Source organism: Aquarana catesbeiana, linkage group LG04 (assembly GCF_042186555.1).
Source record: "Aquarana catesbeiana isolate 2022-GZ linkage group LG04, ASM4218655v1, whole genome shotgun sequence".
Taxonomy (NCBI): domain Eukaryota; kingdom Metazoa; phylum Chordata; class Amphibia; order Anura; family Ranidae; genus Aquarana; species Aquarana catesbeiana.
Genome location: NC_133327.1, coordinates 133,346,192 through 133,364,567, shown reverse-complemented (window position 1 = coordinate 133,364,567; position 18,376 = coordinate 133,346,192). Strand labels below are relative to the sequence as shown.

At 44.6% G+C, this 18,376-nt stretch overlaps 1 protein-coding gene across 1 annotated transcript in view; it reads left to right on the top strand.

Moving 5' to 3' along the window:
- The first annotated feature begins 912 nt into the window (after nt 1-912).
- SLC19A3 (solute carrier family 19 member 3) overlaps nt 913-18,376 on the top strand; it is a 33,360-nt gene continuing 15,896 nt past the window's right edge. The window contains exons 1-2 of the mRNA XM_073625684.1: nt 913-1,245; nt 10,829-11,633. Of these exons, the coding sequence (XP_073481785.1) occupies nt 1,096-1,245; nt 10,829-11,633 (955 nt within the window). The 5' untranslated portion in view covers nt 913-1,095. The remainder of the gene's footprint in view (nt 1,246-10,828; nt 11,634-18,376) is intronic.

Here is an 18,376-nt window from a genome sequence, read left to right as displayed (position 1 = left end):
CCAGGTGAGTGATGGAACCAGGTAAGCTGGGGAATGGACTCCTCCCAGGGGTGCGAGCCTCGGCTCATCGACCGTGCAATTGGATAAAAAGGAATGGATGGCTGCACACCGAGGTAGTGATGAATCTCTTAATTTGTAAAATCCGTAACATGAATAACACCACAGGACAGGAAAGCAGGTACAGGTAGATGTGTTTCACACAGCGACGCTGCGCTTATTCATTACCTAATTAATAAGCGCAGCGTCGCTGTGTGAAACGCGTCTACCTGTACCTGTTTTCCTGTCCTGTGGTGTTATTCATGTTACGGATTTTACAAATTAAGAGATTCATAACTACCACTGTGTGCAGCCATCCATTCCTTTTTATCCAATTGTATAACCATGCCTCATAAGCCCTTCCCACTGTTAAGACTGGCCATGCCCACAATTTTACCACGCTCGCGCTTTTCCATGCCACGCTACGCACGTTCCAGGTCACTCAACCTAAAATGTCCCTCATTCTAAAATTCTAAAGTTGGGAGGTATGCTGTAGCGCATGTATGCTCTTTGCCATCCTGAACCTGTTTAGTAAACAGCAAGCTACAAGATACTCGCTGTCTGATCACTTGGCCAATTACTGATCCTGTGAAACAGCAATAAATATGTAATAGGTCACTAATTCTTCACAGTTCTAACCAAAATGAATAAAAACATTGGCCTTTAAAATACATACACTTTTATAGAGGAGTATGCAAGTAAGGGACCCCTTCTTCCTAGGAAAAAATATACCATATGATTGTCTTTTCTAAAAATTAAACAAGGCTTCTGATTAGTTGCTATGGACAACAGCATTTTTTTCCTGTGACTATATTTTTTTGCACATAAACCTCTTTTTTTCTCTTTTGGGTCTGCTTGGTCTTACAACATTTGCATAGAGAGGGTTGCTATCCAAAATCCCAAACTATTGTTGGCTAGAAGCTTTGAAAATCTTGCTGAATTGTGTTCCTGCTCCTCCCACATGTACTTTAAACATCTAAAAGCACTACACTAGAAGATTGCTCACTTGGCAGAGTGGAGGCGTCTGAAGCAACTAGACTTGTCAGGAGGGAATCTGTCATGGGATTATGTAGTAAGCAGACCCAGGCTGGGTGGAAATACCCTACTACCCTTCTCTGCATCTATGGATTTTTTACCTACATGAGACCCTCTGAACCTTTCCTGACACCATATCTCACAGGACCAGTACACAACCTGACACTTGAACAGGTAGGTGAAGTAAAATCCACAACACTTTGGGTTTATTGAACTTATATGGTATATGTTTTTAAATAATAATACCCCAAGTGTGCATCTTTTAAAGCTTATCCTAACATATAGTTGCATAGTAGGTGAGGTTGAAAAAAGACACAAATCTATCAAGTCCAACCTATGTGTGTGATTATATGTCAGTATTACATTGTATATCCCTGTATGTTTTGGTCGTTCAGGTGCTTATCTAATAGTTTTTTGAAACTATTGATGCTCCCTGCTGAAACCACCGCCCATGGAAGAGAATTCCATATCCTTGCCGCTCTTACAGTAAAAACCCTCTACGTAGTTTAAGGTTGAACCTCTTTTCTTCTAGTGGCCACGTGTCTTGTTAAACTTCCTTCCGCAAAAAAAGTTTTATCCCTATTGTGGGGTCACCAAAATATATGGGAGCTATTTTAAGTATATCCTAGGTGAGTGAGGACATTTCCTGCACACAATAGACCCATTTTTCAGTATTCACAGTTAAAGACAATGTAATATCCCCTACCTAACCTCTGCCCAGTGTGAAATAGTCAATAGCATCAAACAATAGCCTGCTCTCATCTATTGTTCAAACCAATTGTTAGTACTAAGTGAGACAAAGTTCATATGCATCAATATATCTTGATAAATGCATTTTAGGCTCTGTAAAGGTACAAAACATTTAACAAGGAATCTTTATGTATTTTACTAAAAGGGCCAAATTGTAACAAATATTGTATTCAGAAAACTGCCCATGGTTAATGCAAGTACTGCCAGTATTGAATGTGTTACATTGTTAGCCAAAATAAACTTGTATTCCCAAACAACTCCAAGGACAGACACCCTGTGGCAGTCATTATCTGGAAGTGTTACAATACATTTTATACTAATTATCAAGCTGATTTGTAAGTATAAATTTTATGACCAAATGACAGTAGTTAAAGCAACATCTCATACCCGTTTTAAGGGGGTGCTCAAACATTATTTATCATTTTCTTTTTTTGAAAATGTGTTTCTAGTTTTTAGGCCCCATTCACACCTCAGCGTTTTGTAGCTTGAAGCCCGAAGCTCCAAAATACTGGAGGAGAAAAAATCTATTCTGTATGGAGATGGTTCACATCTCCATTCCATATAGGGTTGCCACCTCATCCCTTTAAAACCGAACACATATTAATTACACAGGTTCTGTGGCTGATTAAGGTGGTAATTAAACACATTTGGTGCCTTGTCTGAATTAAATTAGCCTCATTCATATGCGTTCGGATTTAAACGGGTGAGGTGGCAACCCTAACTCCATGTCGCCTGAAGCCAAACGGCTGAAGCTCAAAAAGGTTCTGGAGCTACCAAGATACAATATTTTTTTACTATAATGGTTTTCTGTCAACTTTATTTAGTTGTTTTTTTTTTCTCCATTTATGGGTTTTAAGCAACTTTTTATTTACATATATGTTTAATACAAAGATTCTCAGAGCACTATGGAATAGAGAGAAAACAGCAGAGTTGCTTGTGATGAGGCACATTTTATCTGATAGAAACTTTATATTGAGCTGCCCAACAAAGGATGCGTTACTGCTCATGAGTCTTTCATCAAAGAAGCAAACCGAGAGCCTTTAAAATGAGAAAAAAATGAGCTTAAAGCTGCACCAGCTGGCTCAAAGGTAGAAAGCAAACTATTATTATGGTGTATTTCATATTTACCTGAAAAAAACAAGTGTTTTAAAAAAGGTTTAAATTTAAGTCTCAACTTTAATCAATAGTCAACAAAATCAACAAAACAACTTTATTTTCAGATTGATCCCAGAGATAAAAATAGAAAAATATACTCAGTAAGTATTCGCGCTTACAGATAATTGCAACAGGTTGGCTCAGGGTAGGGTGAAGGAATGTCATCCTGTCCCACAGTACAGGTTTTTTACTGTATGTAATCATTCTTCAGGTAATTTAGTCACTAGACTGATAAGAACTTATCATTCAATATATTAATGGCCGTTTATATCTTTTACCACTGGTGTACTTTATGTTCTAGAAGAAATGGGTGAGTAAGAATTGTCTTTTGAAGTTGTAACAAATGTTTTTGTATGAAGCTGAGTCACTCAACATTCAAAGTATAGATTGTTTTCACCAGTACATATTTATTTTATATTTGACCTTGAAGGACCCCTATATGACTAAAATATATCTAAAGCCATATTTACATTTTAGTGTTAAAATGGGAAGGGGTTAGAACCCCGATCAAGTTTTAATTTCTAGTTGTGTCCCCATTAGGGAGACACATTCTCTCTATTTAACCTGGTGACCACTATCACTGGAATGATAGTGAGGGAGAAACCAAAAAATTGAGTTGCCACCAGGAGAGAATTTGAAGGGAAATTTGCCAATGAGAGTTTTGTTTCGGTGACAACTGTCTAAGAGAGAATTTCCCTCACATTGCAGATATTTATTCTCACTTCCAAGGATGGAAAAAGAATGAATGGTTTATGCCAGTCGTTATTCAACCTGAGGCAAAAAAAAAAGTCTGGGCTTTAAGCTAAAATCATCTAACCCATCCCTTCTGCTCCTGAACTCATTTACACTAACACCTCCCACCCCAGGTCCCTACTTACCTCCTTACCAGAGCCATGTCTTGTGCAATGATGACTTTACTTAGCAGGAATCCTCTTTGGAGCTGACCACCCTGCACACTGAGCCCTCATAGACTTGTATGTAGCCTCCCCAGGTAGCGGTTCCAGCATTTGCTTGTTCGCCCTTCCATTGGCTTCCAGGGATCCAGAGATAGTCATATGGTGCAGCCCTAGGGTGATCTACAGACCACAGTTTGAGAAAGGCCACCCTAGGCCATTAGCTCATATAGGCAGAGCCCTTTTTTAGTGGGTCTATACATTTTACTGTAATTTTGTACAGTACTACATGATACGTTGCTTTATAAATTGATAATAATAAAAATGTGTCTCTCCCCTTCTCTGAAATTGTCCTTGCTATACTGCTTAGCAATCACAAATCTGCAAATTCTTCCATGCCCTTAAAACTAACCTGCAGATTTTGCCATGCAAAATAAAAGTAGTAGTCATAGTTCAAGGCATAATACAGATTTACCTGTCCTTTATTTTAAACTAAACAAATGCCTGTTATCAATTATTGTATATTGCACATTATACAATAGCTTCCGTCTTGTTATCCAGTGACATTTCCCAGCAACTTCCTTCATTGCATCACCTAAACTCATAGTAGCTGTTTTTTCTTTGGCAAACCTTAATCTAAAAATACAGGTCCATCTAGTTTCATAATCCACATTTGGCCTAATAGGAATGCATGATTAATTAGCACTTATCATAAATGGAAAATTAGCTTTCATTAAATATGGTTTAATCTACGCTTAAACATATATTCCTCAGCATTGTCCTTTTGTATTCATGTAGGATGTGTTGGAAGTTACTTATTAAAAGCTGTTGTGGTAGGGAATCCTTTGCTCAGCCGTTTATCAGTGCAAAGTATATCATAGCGGCTTTATAGATACAAAAGTCATAGTCAGGCGATATGTAATTAGCAAGTAGAATTGCTCCTCCACAATGCTGCTTTATTAGCATTATTCGTTTGCAGTGCTAAGGTGCTGGGCTGTTATTTTAAGTCCCCTAGATGCATTTTTACATAATTTAAAATTATGCTGGCTGGTTAATTCGTTTTTACCTGGTTCCACCATGTGTGAATATGAATGCCTTTGGCAGCCCATAGATGAGCAAGTATTTTTCTATAAACCAGTGGGTTGAACGAAAAAAAAATGGACCCAATTACCCCATCCACACATTCAAGGTGGATAGCGGAATCCTCCCCACTGAGATATTCCGTGCCACCAGAATACACTGATTAGCATTGCAGGCTTTAGCCTGTGGTGCTGATCGAGTAGAGAAAATCCAATTGGGCAGTTGTACAGAAGTGGTTTGGTAGATCGACTTCTGTGCAACCACAGTGCCCAGACATAGATTGAAGTTTGGTCAGACCATGCTGAACTGGCCAAATTTCGATCCATGTATGGTTGGCTTTTAGTGGAAGACTGCCCATAGATGAGTCAGTTTTTTACGTTCAACCAGCGGGCTGAAGGGAAAAAAACTGACTTGATTCCCCCCATCCACACATTAAAGGTGGATGACAGAATCCTCCCTACTGTGTCTTTTTATTGTGACAGCAGTAGGAATTCTCGTTGTCAGAATACACTGATCAGCGTTGCAGGCTACAATCTGCAGTGCTGATTGAGCAAAAAAAAAACGGCAGGGCGTTAGTACAGAAGTCAATCAGTAGATCCATGTATCAAGTGCCTTCAGTGGAAAAGACTGATGTGAAAGCTTCACATTTCTCAATAAGGACCCAATCACACCAGCCAGGACTGCTGCGGTTTGTTTAACACATGTTTGATGAGGCACATTGCATTTAAGGCAGTGGTTCTCAACCTTACTAGTGCCGTGACCCCTTGATAAAATTCCCCAAGTTGTGGGGACCCCTAACAGTAAAATTATTTTCGTAACGTGTGTTGTCAGCACCCAAGGCAGGACAAGTAATTTGCGCCCCTAACCCACGGACATTTAGCGCTCCCTGAGTCCCTTCCACTCATACAGTATTAACACCCTTTATCGTGCATTTTAGGATGTACCACTCTTTCTCCTTTGTTCTTCTTTCTTTCCCTTTTATCTCTCTCTATCCTATTTTTTTCCCATCCCTCTCTCCAGCCGTTTTTCTCTTATTCTTTCTCTGCCTTTTTCTTTGCTCCCCCCTCTCTTTTCCTATCCCTTCCATGTATTCTCTATTTTTATTCCTTCTCTTACTCCTTGGTGGGGGGGGGATGGGATCAGTGGCAGTGCTGCGGGGAGTTCTGATCAGCCAACTTAGGTGCTCTTGATCAAGGTCATCTGCTGATCTGAGAACTGTAGTGGGGACTTTTATTGGCAACTATAATCACAGGTAGTGTTACTTACTGTGTCTCCGGATTCACTGTGTCGCCAGCTCTGTGGTGTCTCGTAGCAGTGACACCTATGCCGAAATCAGGAGATAGGGTCTCCTCCAGCCCCTCCCACTTAACATTCCTCACCAGTCAGCTGACCTCTAGTCTCTGCCCCCCAGCCATGTCGTGAACTGAATGGACGGCTGCAAAGAGACTGAGTGGGCGGCCGCAGGCTCCTGGAATAGCCCTGCTGGGCTGCCGCAAAAAGGCTGGGAAAGCGGTGCGGGCTTCAGGAACAGCCCAGGATTCGGTGACCCCTGGCAAATCATCATTCGACCCCCGAGGGGGTCCCGACCCCCAGGTTGAGAACCACTGCATTAAGGCAACACATTAATTTAGCCACAGCAAACCATAAATTGGAAATGCTGCATTTTCACTAGAGCAGCATAGCAAAACACACAATAACAGGCATCAAAGTTCACCAACAAAATGGAAATTAATTATTGCAGTGCAATGGTCTGAATGGGCCCTAAAGCATTGGGAGATGTGCTCCTGCTATATTAAATGAGTAATATTGCCAACATCATGAAATTCTAGAGTGAATACAGTTAGATGATAAACAACCTTTCCAACCTTAAAATTATCCTTCTTTGCATTGCCTTCGACCTCACCCCTGAAGTATACATCCATATTTATCCATTTCTCTATCTAGAACAGACCACATCCAACTGCCTTCACACCCAACTGCAGTAGCTGCTGGCAATGGCGACCCTAGGGGGGGGCCAGAGGGGGCCCTGACCCCCCCAACATTATGCTGTGCCCCACCATGTGCCCCCCCCCCAAAAAAAATTTTTTTTTTTTTTTTTTTTACAAAAAATCAATGTCTAAGAGGGAGAGAGTCCCCAGTCAGCTCCTGCGGGTGATTCCTCCCCCCTCCCCTGCTCGCTGACACTGCATAATGCGAGCGTTCACACAACCACGGCCACCCGATCTGCTCCTTCACCTGCATCCTCATTGGCAGGGAGAAGAGCGAGTTGCAGGAAGGACTCCACCAGGACTCTCAGTTACTGAAAAAACAGACTGCTTTCTCCTGTCCTTAGGACAGGAGGACCAGCCTGTAAATTCCAAGAGATGCCAGACCAGCGCTGTCAATAGCAGGGGCAGGACAGCAAGAGGAGGCTGGGGAACCCCACAGTGGCAGAACACCAGGGCCCGGAGGCAAGACAACCTTTGCAACCCTGATAGTTCTCCCACTGCTTTGGATCCTTATATTTTCTTGATATGCTGGTGACATATATCTCTTGTTTTCTGCCACCCTGGGGGACCCCAATACAGTAGGAAGGGAGCTCACTGCAGAACATGTGAAAGGGCCCGTTGTGGGGTCGTAGTAAAGGATAAAGGGCCCCAGGATATATATATATATATATATATATATATATATATATATATATGCATTTTATAGTTGCCCCCCTACTTTTGTCCCTGTCCCCCCATGTGCCCCCCCTAAATTTGAAAGCTGGAGACGCCACTGGCTGCTGGTGCTCAAAATGTTTGGGGGGGGCGCAAACAAATTCAAAAATTCTGAAAAAAAACATCAATTGCAGCCTCGCTGTGTCCATGAATTACAGCCTCAGCGCCTATCAATTGCAGCCACTGTGCCATCAAACACAGCCACTGTGCCATCAATTGCAGCCACTGTGCCATCAAACGCAGCCACTGTGCCCATCAATTACAGCCATTGTGCCATCAAACGCAGCCACTGTGCCTTCAATTGCAGCCATTGTGCCCATCAAATGCTGCCGCTGTGCCATCTAGTGCCACCACTGTGCCATCTAATGTCACCACTATGCCATCTAATGCCGCCACTGTGCCATGAAATGTTGTCACTGTGCCCATCAATAGCAGCCACTGTGCCATCAAACGCAGCCACTGTGCCATCAAACGCAGCCACTGTGCCATTAAATGCAGCCACTGTGCCATCAATTGCAGCCACTTTGCCCATCAAATGCTGCCACTGTGCCCCATCAAATGCTGCCACTGTGCCCCATCAAATGCTGCCACTGTGCCCCATCAAATGCTGCCACTGTACCCCATCAAATGCCGCCACGGTGCCCCATCAAATGCTGCCATTGTGATGGCAAAGTGCAATTGATGGCACAACGGCTGCAATGCATTAATCTATCCATCTACATAGAGGGGGTGGCTGGAGAGAGGGGGTGGCGCCCGTGCACCCTAATGGACGAACCGCCACTGCCAAACTGTTAACTGAAAAACTTAAAGTGACACTAAACTCTGCTTTAAAAATATATATTCACGTTTGTATTCTTAACTCAAAAAAGTAGATTCTTTTGCTCTCAGCCTCTTCCAAATCTCCAAATTCCATTTTTTGCTTGATAGAGGGCCGCTATGTGTATTCTTCATGATCCCACTGTATGTAAAAATGTAGCCACTCTCTCTTGCTCGCTCCTGAGATGGACTATGTGCTGTGTGCATAGAGCAGTACATACAGTATGTGCGAAACTAACATGTACTGCTTGTTACCAACAAATGGAAGAGGGAAAAGGAGAGGTTCCGGAGCTCATAGAGCAGTGGTGGCCCGTCCATAGGGGGCGCACGGGCGCCGCCGCCCCCCAGCACTAAAAAGTGCACTATGGGAAGCACCACATCAATGCAATCATGAGACTGCAGACAAGGCGCTTCATTTGCAGGATTTTTACCTGCTTTGTGGCGCATTGCATCGCGCCGAACAACTTTCGCCCGTAGTATCACTACAGGTGGGTGGGTCTTCGAGTTAAGAGGTTACTTCCAGTTTTCCTGTGCCACAGGGAAACTGGAAGTGACATCAGAAGCTCCGTGGAATGCACAGCCCGAGCGGAGCTGGTAAGTAAGGCTCTAATGCCCCGTACACACGGTTGGATTTTCCTACGGAAGATGTTCAATGGGACCTTGTTGTCGGAAATTCCGACCGTGTGTAGGCTCCATCACACCTTTTCCATAGGAATTTCCGTCACACAAAATTTGAGATCTGGATCTCAAATTTTCCGACAACAAACCCGTTGTTGGAAATTCCGATCGTGTGTTCGCAATTCCGATGCACAGTTCCACGCGTGCTCAGAATCAAGCAGAAGAGCCGCACTGGCTATTGAACTTCATTTTTCTCGGCTCGTCGTACGTGTTGTTGTATGTTGTTGTTTTCGGAATTTCTGACCAACTTTGTGTGACTGTGTGACTGTGTGTATGCAAGACAAGTTTGGGCCAACATCCGTCGAAAAAAAAAACATGGATTTTGTTGTGGGAATGTGCGATCGTGTGTACGAGGCATAAGGCTGCAAAATAAGTGGACTGCAAGCGCCATGCTTGATGCTCGCAGTCCACTCAGCTGTGTTAGGAAAGCGAATGACTATTCGCTTTCCTAACACTCAACTGCCTCTCCGCCAATCAGGTGCTCGGGTCTGTTACCTGTCACCTGATTGGCTGAAACGACAGGCGGCGCTATTAGATGCCTATCAGGAGGAGAGGACAGGAGATGAGGCAGTAGAGGAGACGCATTAAGGACCCCGCTCATAGCCGTCACCCGCTGCCCCACAGACACAGGGTAAGTGCTGGGCAGACGGCAAGCAGGGGGGGCACACTGGCAGCATTTAATGGGCACACTGGCAGCATTTGATGGGTACACTGGCAGCATATGATGGGCAGTTGGGCACACTGGCAGCATTTGATGGGCAGTTGGGCCCACTGGCAGCGTTTGATGGGCACACTGGCATCGTATGATGGGCACAGTGGCTGCATTTGATTGCACAGTGGCAGCGTTTGATGGGCACAGTGGCAGCGTTTGGCACAGTAGCTGCGTTTGATGGCACAGTGGCAGCGTTTGATGGGCACAGTGGCAGCGTTTGATGGCACAGTGGCTGCGTTTGATGGGCACAGTGGCTGCATTTGATGGCACAGTGGCTGCGTTTGATGGACACAGTGGCTGCATTTGATGGACACAGTGGTTGTGTTTGATGGCACCGTGGCTGCAATTGATATTTTTTTTTTCAAAATTTTTTCAGTTTGTTTGCGCCCTCCCAAAAATTATGAGCACCAGCCGCCACTGTCACAGAACTGTATAAGGAGGCAGAAAAACCAATAAGAAATGATAGAATACAGGGCCATTACGTAGTGTGAATGGATTATTTTTTAGAGAATAACAATACAGTTTAGTGTTACTTTAAACAATATAAAAGTGGCTTTTCAGTTTCTGGTAGATGCTCAAGATGGGCAGAAATACACACAACCCATCAACAGAAAATAAAATTGTGTAGCCTAGGTATCCAGTTTTTTAATATATTCAAAATGTTACTTTTTGTTGTACTTCTTTAAAGTAGAACTGTGGCTTGATTGCAGATATTTACATATTCTTTGGAAGCAGCAAACAAGCTTTAAAACAATGCCTCACTGAGTGACCTGAGCTGATAAAATGAAAGTGAAAGTGTTTCTGCTGTAAACTTTAAGGATGAATTACTCCACAGTGCCTACTTGTTACTGTTTGACACAAATAAGAATATACCAGTTTTTTTTATTGTCCATAGCTTGGCCTCTGTTGTACCTTAAATGCCACCCTCTTTATGTATTGGTAATTTTCTTGTCTGTGTGCTTCTTCCACAGGTGACAAACTCTGTGTTCCCAGTATGGACGTACAGTTACTTGGCGATATTATTTCCAGTTTTTGTACTTACAGACTACGTAAGATACAAACCTGTCATAATCCTACAAGGCCTAAGTTACATAATCTCTTGGGTTTTGTTACTGTTTGCCCGTGGAGTGCCAGCGATGCAAGGCCTTGAGTTTTGCTATGGTGTGGTGACTGCCACAGAGGTGGCCTATTTTTCCTACATTTACAGTGTGGTGGACACAGAACATTACCAGAAGGTCACCAGTTACTGTCGCAGTATAACCCTTGTGGGTTTCACAGTTGCCTCTGTGTTGGGCCAACTTCTAGTCTCTTTGGCTGGAGTTTCCTATTTTTACCTTAATGTCATTAGCTTGGTGTCTGTGTCAGTTGCTTTTCTATGCTCTTTGGTGCTTCCAATGCCAAAAAGAAGCATGTTTTTCCACCAGAAAGAAGCAGGAGATGCAGCTGGGAAGAAATCTACAGATGTAAAACCTACCAGGGATAACATGGAAACACCACAATGTACAGAACCACAAGACAACAGAACTATGACAGAGCCAGACACAGAAAATAAGAATATTGAAACAAACTTTTGCAAGGTGTTGTGGTTACTATGTAAAGACTTAAAAGATTGCTACTCTTCATCTCAGCTTATTTACTGGTCTTTGTGGTGGGCGCTTGCAACAGCTGGATACAACCAAGTGATAAACTATGTTCAGGTTTTGTGGGAACACGTAGAACCTGCTCAGAATTCCACCATATATAATGGAGGTGTAGAGGCCGTGTCTACCTTTCTGGGTGAGTGCCTTACATTTTTTTTATTTATTGAAGTTCAAAACTTTGTTCTTATTTGACTGTAGTGTTTTGTAAGGTTAATGTTCCATAGGTATTAATTACCAGATGATTGTGAACACCCACTTAAATATTTGTGTATAGTTTATTGTAGAGTTTCTTTGCGCTGTTTGTACTTCTGGCACCTTCAGTGGCTACTTCCACTTTTTAAAGTTGAAATCCAAGCAAACAGCTAAATATTTGCAAAGAGGGGGGCGTGGCCGGGATGGTGGACTGAGCAGACGTGCCTTCTGAGCTCTGCTGGAGAGGAATCCGTTTTAACATTCGTTTTCGGGTCAAATCGCGCTTTAACCGGTCTGACAGATTCTGCATGCCTTCTAGAACCTCCGGAGGCCCGATACGGGGCAAAAAGCTAAAGTTTCCCCCCAGCATTGAGGTTGAGGTGACTCCGTCTCCAGATCAGCGGCCTACACCAGCGCGCCTTAGCAACATGGCGTCGCAGACTGACCACGAGGAGGCCGCTCCACCAGGCATACCAGAGGTAATGGCTGCTTATTACTATGTGCCAGACAGCGCTCACGTCCAAGATAGAGGCTGTACAGTTAGACGTGGGGCTGATGCGGCAAGACCTGGATAAAATCCGATCCAGGATAACAGTGGTGGAGCAGCGGGTTGGTGACACGGAGGACACTGTGACCGTTCATGGGGCCTCCATTAGAGCACTTCAGACGAAGGTGAAAGCTTTGGAATATCGGACAGAAGATGCCGAAAATCGGAGCAGGAGGAACAACCTTCGCATTGTTGGGCTCCCGGAGGGGGTTGAGGGGCACAATCCCACTACCTTTACTGAGGACCTATTACGATCGGTCCTTCCTGCGGCGCACCTATCATCCTACTTCACGGTGTAGAGGGCTCACCGAGTACCGCCGAGGCCGGGACCAGAAGGAGCCCTCCCGTACGCTAATCCTGCGACTACTAAATTTTAGAGACAGGGACGAGCTCCTGAGAGCGGTCCGCGCAGCAGGTGACATCCCCTACCGCAACGTGAAGCTCATGCTGTTCCCTGACTACACGATGGAGACACAGAGGCAGCGTCGGTCTTTTGACACTGTGAAAGCGGCCCTTCGAATCAAGGGGATTCGCTATAGTATCCTATTTCCCGCCAAGCTGCGTATAGTCGATGGAGAGACGGTAAGGATCTTCACCAGTCCTAAAGAAGCTGGTGCTTGGCTGGAGACACTACCTCCTTAAAGCTCCTCTGTCTTCTGCTCTAAGCCTTCATTTTACTTTTATTCTTATTTTTGTTTCAATCTGTTTGGGGCTGCTGAGGCCGCGGCTAGGGGCTCTGCACTGAAGAGGTAAAGACGCTGTCCTGTACAGATTGAACCCAGACTATGGTCCTGGAGTGCATTTGGATACAGTGGGGCCTAGACCTGCTTTTCCTAAGTTTATCCTGATGCTAACTGTGCCCCTTCCTGTACTGTACCCTGTGACGAAGTCCCAAAGATTGTCGCGAACGCCTTACCATAACCCAATTGCTGGTATGGAACATATTATGACTGTCTTCATAAGTCTCCCTTCCTTTATTAACTCTCCAGCAACTCAATCTAGTGGGGAAATACATTTTTTTCTTTTTCGTTTTCTGATTTCCCCTTTTCTTTTTGGCTGCACAGTACAAACTTTGGAATGTCCTAAATCGGGCCCACGCTTCCCGATACCAAATTTTTATTTTGGACTTGTTCTAAGTTTTGTTTGGGGTCATGTGCCCCTTGATGTTTGAGGGTGTGTGGGGGGGAGTTGGATGGCCGTTGCCATCTGTAAGGTGGTTGTTTTGTTCCTTATAAGGTTGCAGGCATACATGGTTGGTCTATGCGTTCTAATTGCTCTGTGCAACAAGTGGCCGTCCGGGGATGTGCAGCCTCCGTGCCCCAACAGTTTGGCGGGCTCTGGGGAGCAATTGGGGGTGGGGGGCTGCCCACCTGCGGACAAGACCAGCATATTTCAGTATTATGACATCCTGCATTCATGGTTGTGTAGGAAGTATGGCTATTTTTACAGTGCTGTCTTGGAATGTCAGGGGTCTCAACTCAGCAATAAAGAGGTCCCTTGTGCTTAAATACATACAGCAGCATAACCCCAAAATATGCATCTTGCAAGAAACCCACTTGATAGGTACCAGGATACTGGGGTTAAAGAGAGCCTGGGTTTCTGCCCATTATTATGCCTCCTATTCCAACTACGCCAGAGGAGTAAGTATTCTGGTGCATAGATCCCTCTCCTTCCAACTAGTGGCAGTTAAAACTGATCCCGGGGGCAGATATGTTCTTGTGAATGCACTAATTGCTGGTTCACCATATATAATTGTAGGAATATACCTGCCTCCTCCTCCTGATATTACCTTACTTCATACTCTGATGCAAACTGTTATACAATATGATGTCAGTAGAGTGCTGCTTGTGGGAGACTTTAATCTGGTCATGTCTAATGAACTAGACAAACTTCGGCCCTCTCCTTCTACTAATACCGGTTTCCAATTCATATGACGGATCTCTGGCGCCATTTCCACCCCTCGGACGCTCAGTTCACCTGCTTATCCACTACCTTTTGGACACTGTCCCGTATAGATATGGCTTTTGCTTCATCTGACCTGCTGCGGGAGACGGTATCCACTGAGATTCTCTCCCGCGGTATCTCGGATCATGCTCCATTGCTGGTTACGGTCCAGGCGGTTCCACCTGGTGGTCCGAGATTGTGGAGATTATCCGAATACTGGATTATGGACGCGGACATCCAAGAGGAGATGCCCGAGGCATTATGCAATTTCTGGATGAGTAATGCGGACTCCTCTGGAGCGCTCATAACATTATTATTATTCATTATTATTCAGGATTTATATAGCGCCGACAGTTTACGCAGCGCTTTACAACATGGGATGCATTTAAGGCCTGGTTGAGAGGCGACTATATTAGGAAAATTGCAAATAGAAAAAGGGTATCTGTGCAGTCTCTTGGGCAACTAGAAGGACAGGCTCGGGAAAGAGAGGAATTGTATGTTAGCACCCCGAATTCAGATAACTACATCTCCTGGCATTACACCATTAGGGAACTGTCGCTGCTGCGAGTGGACCTCACTAGGAAGTCTATGTTGGCTTGCGCCCAAAGGATGTTTGAGTACGGGGACAAAAATGGCAGGCTTCTAGCCTGGTTAGCCAAAGGGCAATACACAATGACTCATATAGGTAGGATCCGGGACACGGACGGTACACTATTAACCATTCCTGAGACAATTAGCAATAGATTCTTACAATTTTACCGAGATCTGTACTCTTCTAGGGTGAACTACACAGCCAGTGACCTGTCTGAATATTTGGACCCCATACCATTACCTGCACTTGAACCAGACCAACGCAAAGCTCTGGATGCAGACATAACGCTGGAGGAGAACCCAGATCCATGGGTTGCATGCAGGCGGGGAAAGCCCCTGGTCCAGACGGTATACCCATAGAGTTTTACTCACTACATCAGGAGCTGTTGGCCCCCAGACTGGCCTCTCTCCTTTCGCAGTTTTATACCCTTGGCTCCCTTCCAGACTCTATGTCTGAGGCGGTGGTGCTGTTGGTGCCCAAACCCGGTAAGGACCCTGAAGAATGTGCCTCTTGTAGGCCCATATCTCTCATAAACGCAGATGCCAAGTTACTGGCTAAAATCCTGGCTCTCAGATTGGCCACAGTGATTGAAAACCTGGTTCATCAGGATCAGACGGGGTTCATGCCGGGGAAAGGTACCGATATCAATATATGCAGACTTTTTCTTAATCTTGATACTGCACATGACAATGGAGGAACTAGAGTCATAGCCTCCCTAGACGCAGAGAAAGCCTTTGACTCTGTAGAATGGGGATGTCTGTGGGAGATAATGAAACGGTTTGGGTTCGGCCCTAAATTTCTTAATTGGGTAGGCTTACTTTATAAATCTCCCAGGGCTAGGATCCGTACAAATGACACCCTTTCCGATTATTTTCTCCTCCGGAGGGGCACGAAGCAGGGTTGCCTGCTGTCACCTAGCTTATTTGCGCTGGCTCTTGAACCGCTAGCTATCCTGATACGGAAATCGTGCGACGTACGGGGATTCAGGGTTGGCCCTCTGGAGGAGAAAATCTCTTTATATGCGGATGACGCATTGCTGTATCTGCATGACGCCGAGGCCTCATTGCAAGCAGCACTGGAGATCTTTGATAGGTTCGGGAGGTTCTCGGGGGTCAAAATAAATTGGTCCAAGTCAGTCATTTTCCCAATAGATTCTCAGGCCCGGGCAGCAGTGCCATCGACTCTGCTACTGTGGGTAGAGAAGTTTAAATACCTGGGAATTATAGTAACCAAGGATCTCCAGGCCTTTCGTCGCCTTAATATACAGCCCATTGTCACAAGGCTAAAAGAGCACTGCTCTAAATGGAAGGAATTACCACTTAATCTGCTAGTACGCATTAATATATTAAAAATCTTATATCTACCTAGATCCAATTATGTATTTCGAAACTGCCCAGTGTGGCTTCCTGGCTCCCTATTTAAAGAATTGGATGTGTGCATTGGATAGTTTTTGTGGAAAGGGTCCTCCCCTAGATTAGCTAGATCGACTCTACAGCTTCCGGTCCATTGTGGGGGTCTTGCACTACCCAATCTATTGGTTTACTATTGAGCAGCAGTACTAGTCACTGTGAGATGGTGGTTTGAGCAGTCCAGGTCGAATGCAGCTACATGTTTGGAAGCTTCTATTTTAGGTTCCCTCACAGAACTAGGTAATATAGTATATAGAGGTCCCTTGGCCTACCCCTCGCTTCCAGGCCCCACCAAAGTAACCCTCAAAGTGTGGGCAGTAGCCAGGAAGAGATTCCTATGTCCTCGCCAGTACTCCCCCTTTTCTCCATTATGGGGGAACCCTTACCTCCCTCATTTCAGGACAATACTGGACCCGCAGTTATGGGCCCGATTTGGGATTAAGGTCCTTCAAGATGTTATCCACTCAGGGGCACTGCTGTCATTTCAGGCTTTAGCAGGGAAATATGGACTCCCCAGAAGAATGTTATTCAGATATCATCAGCTGAGACATGCAGCTGGGGCCCAATTCCCTTACCCTATAAGCTTAAAAACGGATCCCATTGAGGGTATTCTGGCACAGGAGACTCTCAAGAAGACCCTTTCCACCCTATATCTCACCTAAAATGAACACCCTATGGGCCAAGTGGCAGGCTGACATTCCCAGCCTGGACAGGGAAAGTTGGGAGGAGTGCTTTGAAGATGGATCTAAGTTAGTGATATCTTCTAGAGATAAGTTGCTGCAAACTAAGTTTATGCATCGTGTATACTACACGCCACAGAGACTGCACAAGATTTACCCTGATAGGTCACCGAACTGTCACAGATGTCAGTCCCCTGATAGCACATACATGCATATGTTCTGGACCTGTCCCCTTATTACGAAGTTCTGGGCAGCGATTTTTGAAAGCATTAATATCCGCTTGCAATTAACATTGCCGGTATCACCTGAACTTGCTCTCTTGGGCATCCATGATGATGATCAGAGACCTAAGTATACAAAAATACTCATCTCATTGCTGTTGTTCTATGCCAAGAAGGAAGTCCTTAAGAAATGGGCTTCACCGTCACCCCCTAAGGTGGAGGCATGGGACTCCACTGTTAACGCTGTGCTACCCCTATATAAGATGACCTACACTAACAGAGGTTGCCCACAGAGGTTCGATCGGATATGGTTACCCTGGACTGATCCTAATATTCCCACCACATGACGAGTAAGGCACCGCCCCAAGATATTGTCACAATAGCATAAGCTGGTACGTTCCCCCCCAGATAAGGAATACTTTTGTAACCTGACATTGTAGAATATGTGCACATGGGAAGTTATATGTGATGTTAAATGTGCTGATTTTTACAGCTTACTCTTTTTACACTTGATTTTGATGTATCCTCTTATTAATGTATCTTTCTGCATTTTAAGCTGATTATTCCTGGATTGTATATAAGAGCTCAATTTATGGATGATAACTGTTACATGATGTCTTCTTAAATAAAGACCAACCTTGTTGTTAAAAAAAAAGAATATTTGCAAAGAGATTGACAATTATGTTGAGCTGCTATTGTTATTCAGGCACCCATGATGTAGAGCATAACCAGGTTAAGTGTGGTCACCAACATACCCCCAGCCAGCTGATTGAAGCCAAGGAGAGGAAAGAAAAAAACCCTTTTAAAACAGGAGCAGAAGCAGGGGCGGCCCATCCATTAGGGGCGCCCAGGCACTGCCCCCTCTATCACGCATAGCATATCATGCATACCATGCTGGGACAAGGCCATCTAGAGCCCAGGGCAAACATGCCAAACTACGCCCCCCCAAGCTATATGAGCATTATGTGTTAGCAAAAAAAAAATTGAAGGCTATATTGCATGCTTACTGCTAAGCATAAATCCCTCCTACCAGGACAAATCGCCCCCTGCTAAAATGCCCCCTCCCAGCAAAATTTTCTGCTCCCCCATCCCCCCTCCCAGCTCCAATCCTATCTCTCCTCAGGTCCCCCAGCACACACAAATCCCCCCCCCCCAAAAAAAATTCCCCTCCTAGCATAGCACAAATCCCCCTCTACCATATCACCTCTTCTACCACAAACACCCCAAATCCCCCTGCCTAGTACAAATCCTCCTCCCCAACCCCCCTCCCCCCCAAATTACCTTTCCTAGCGCA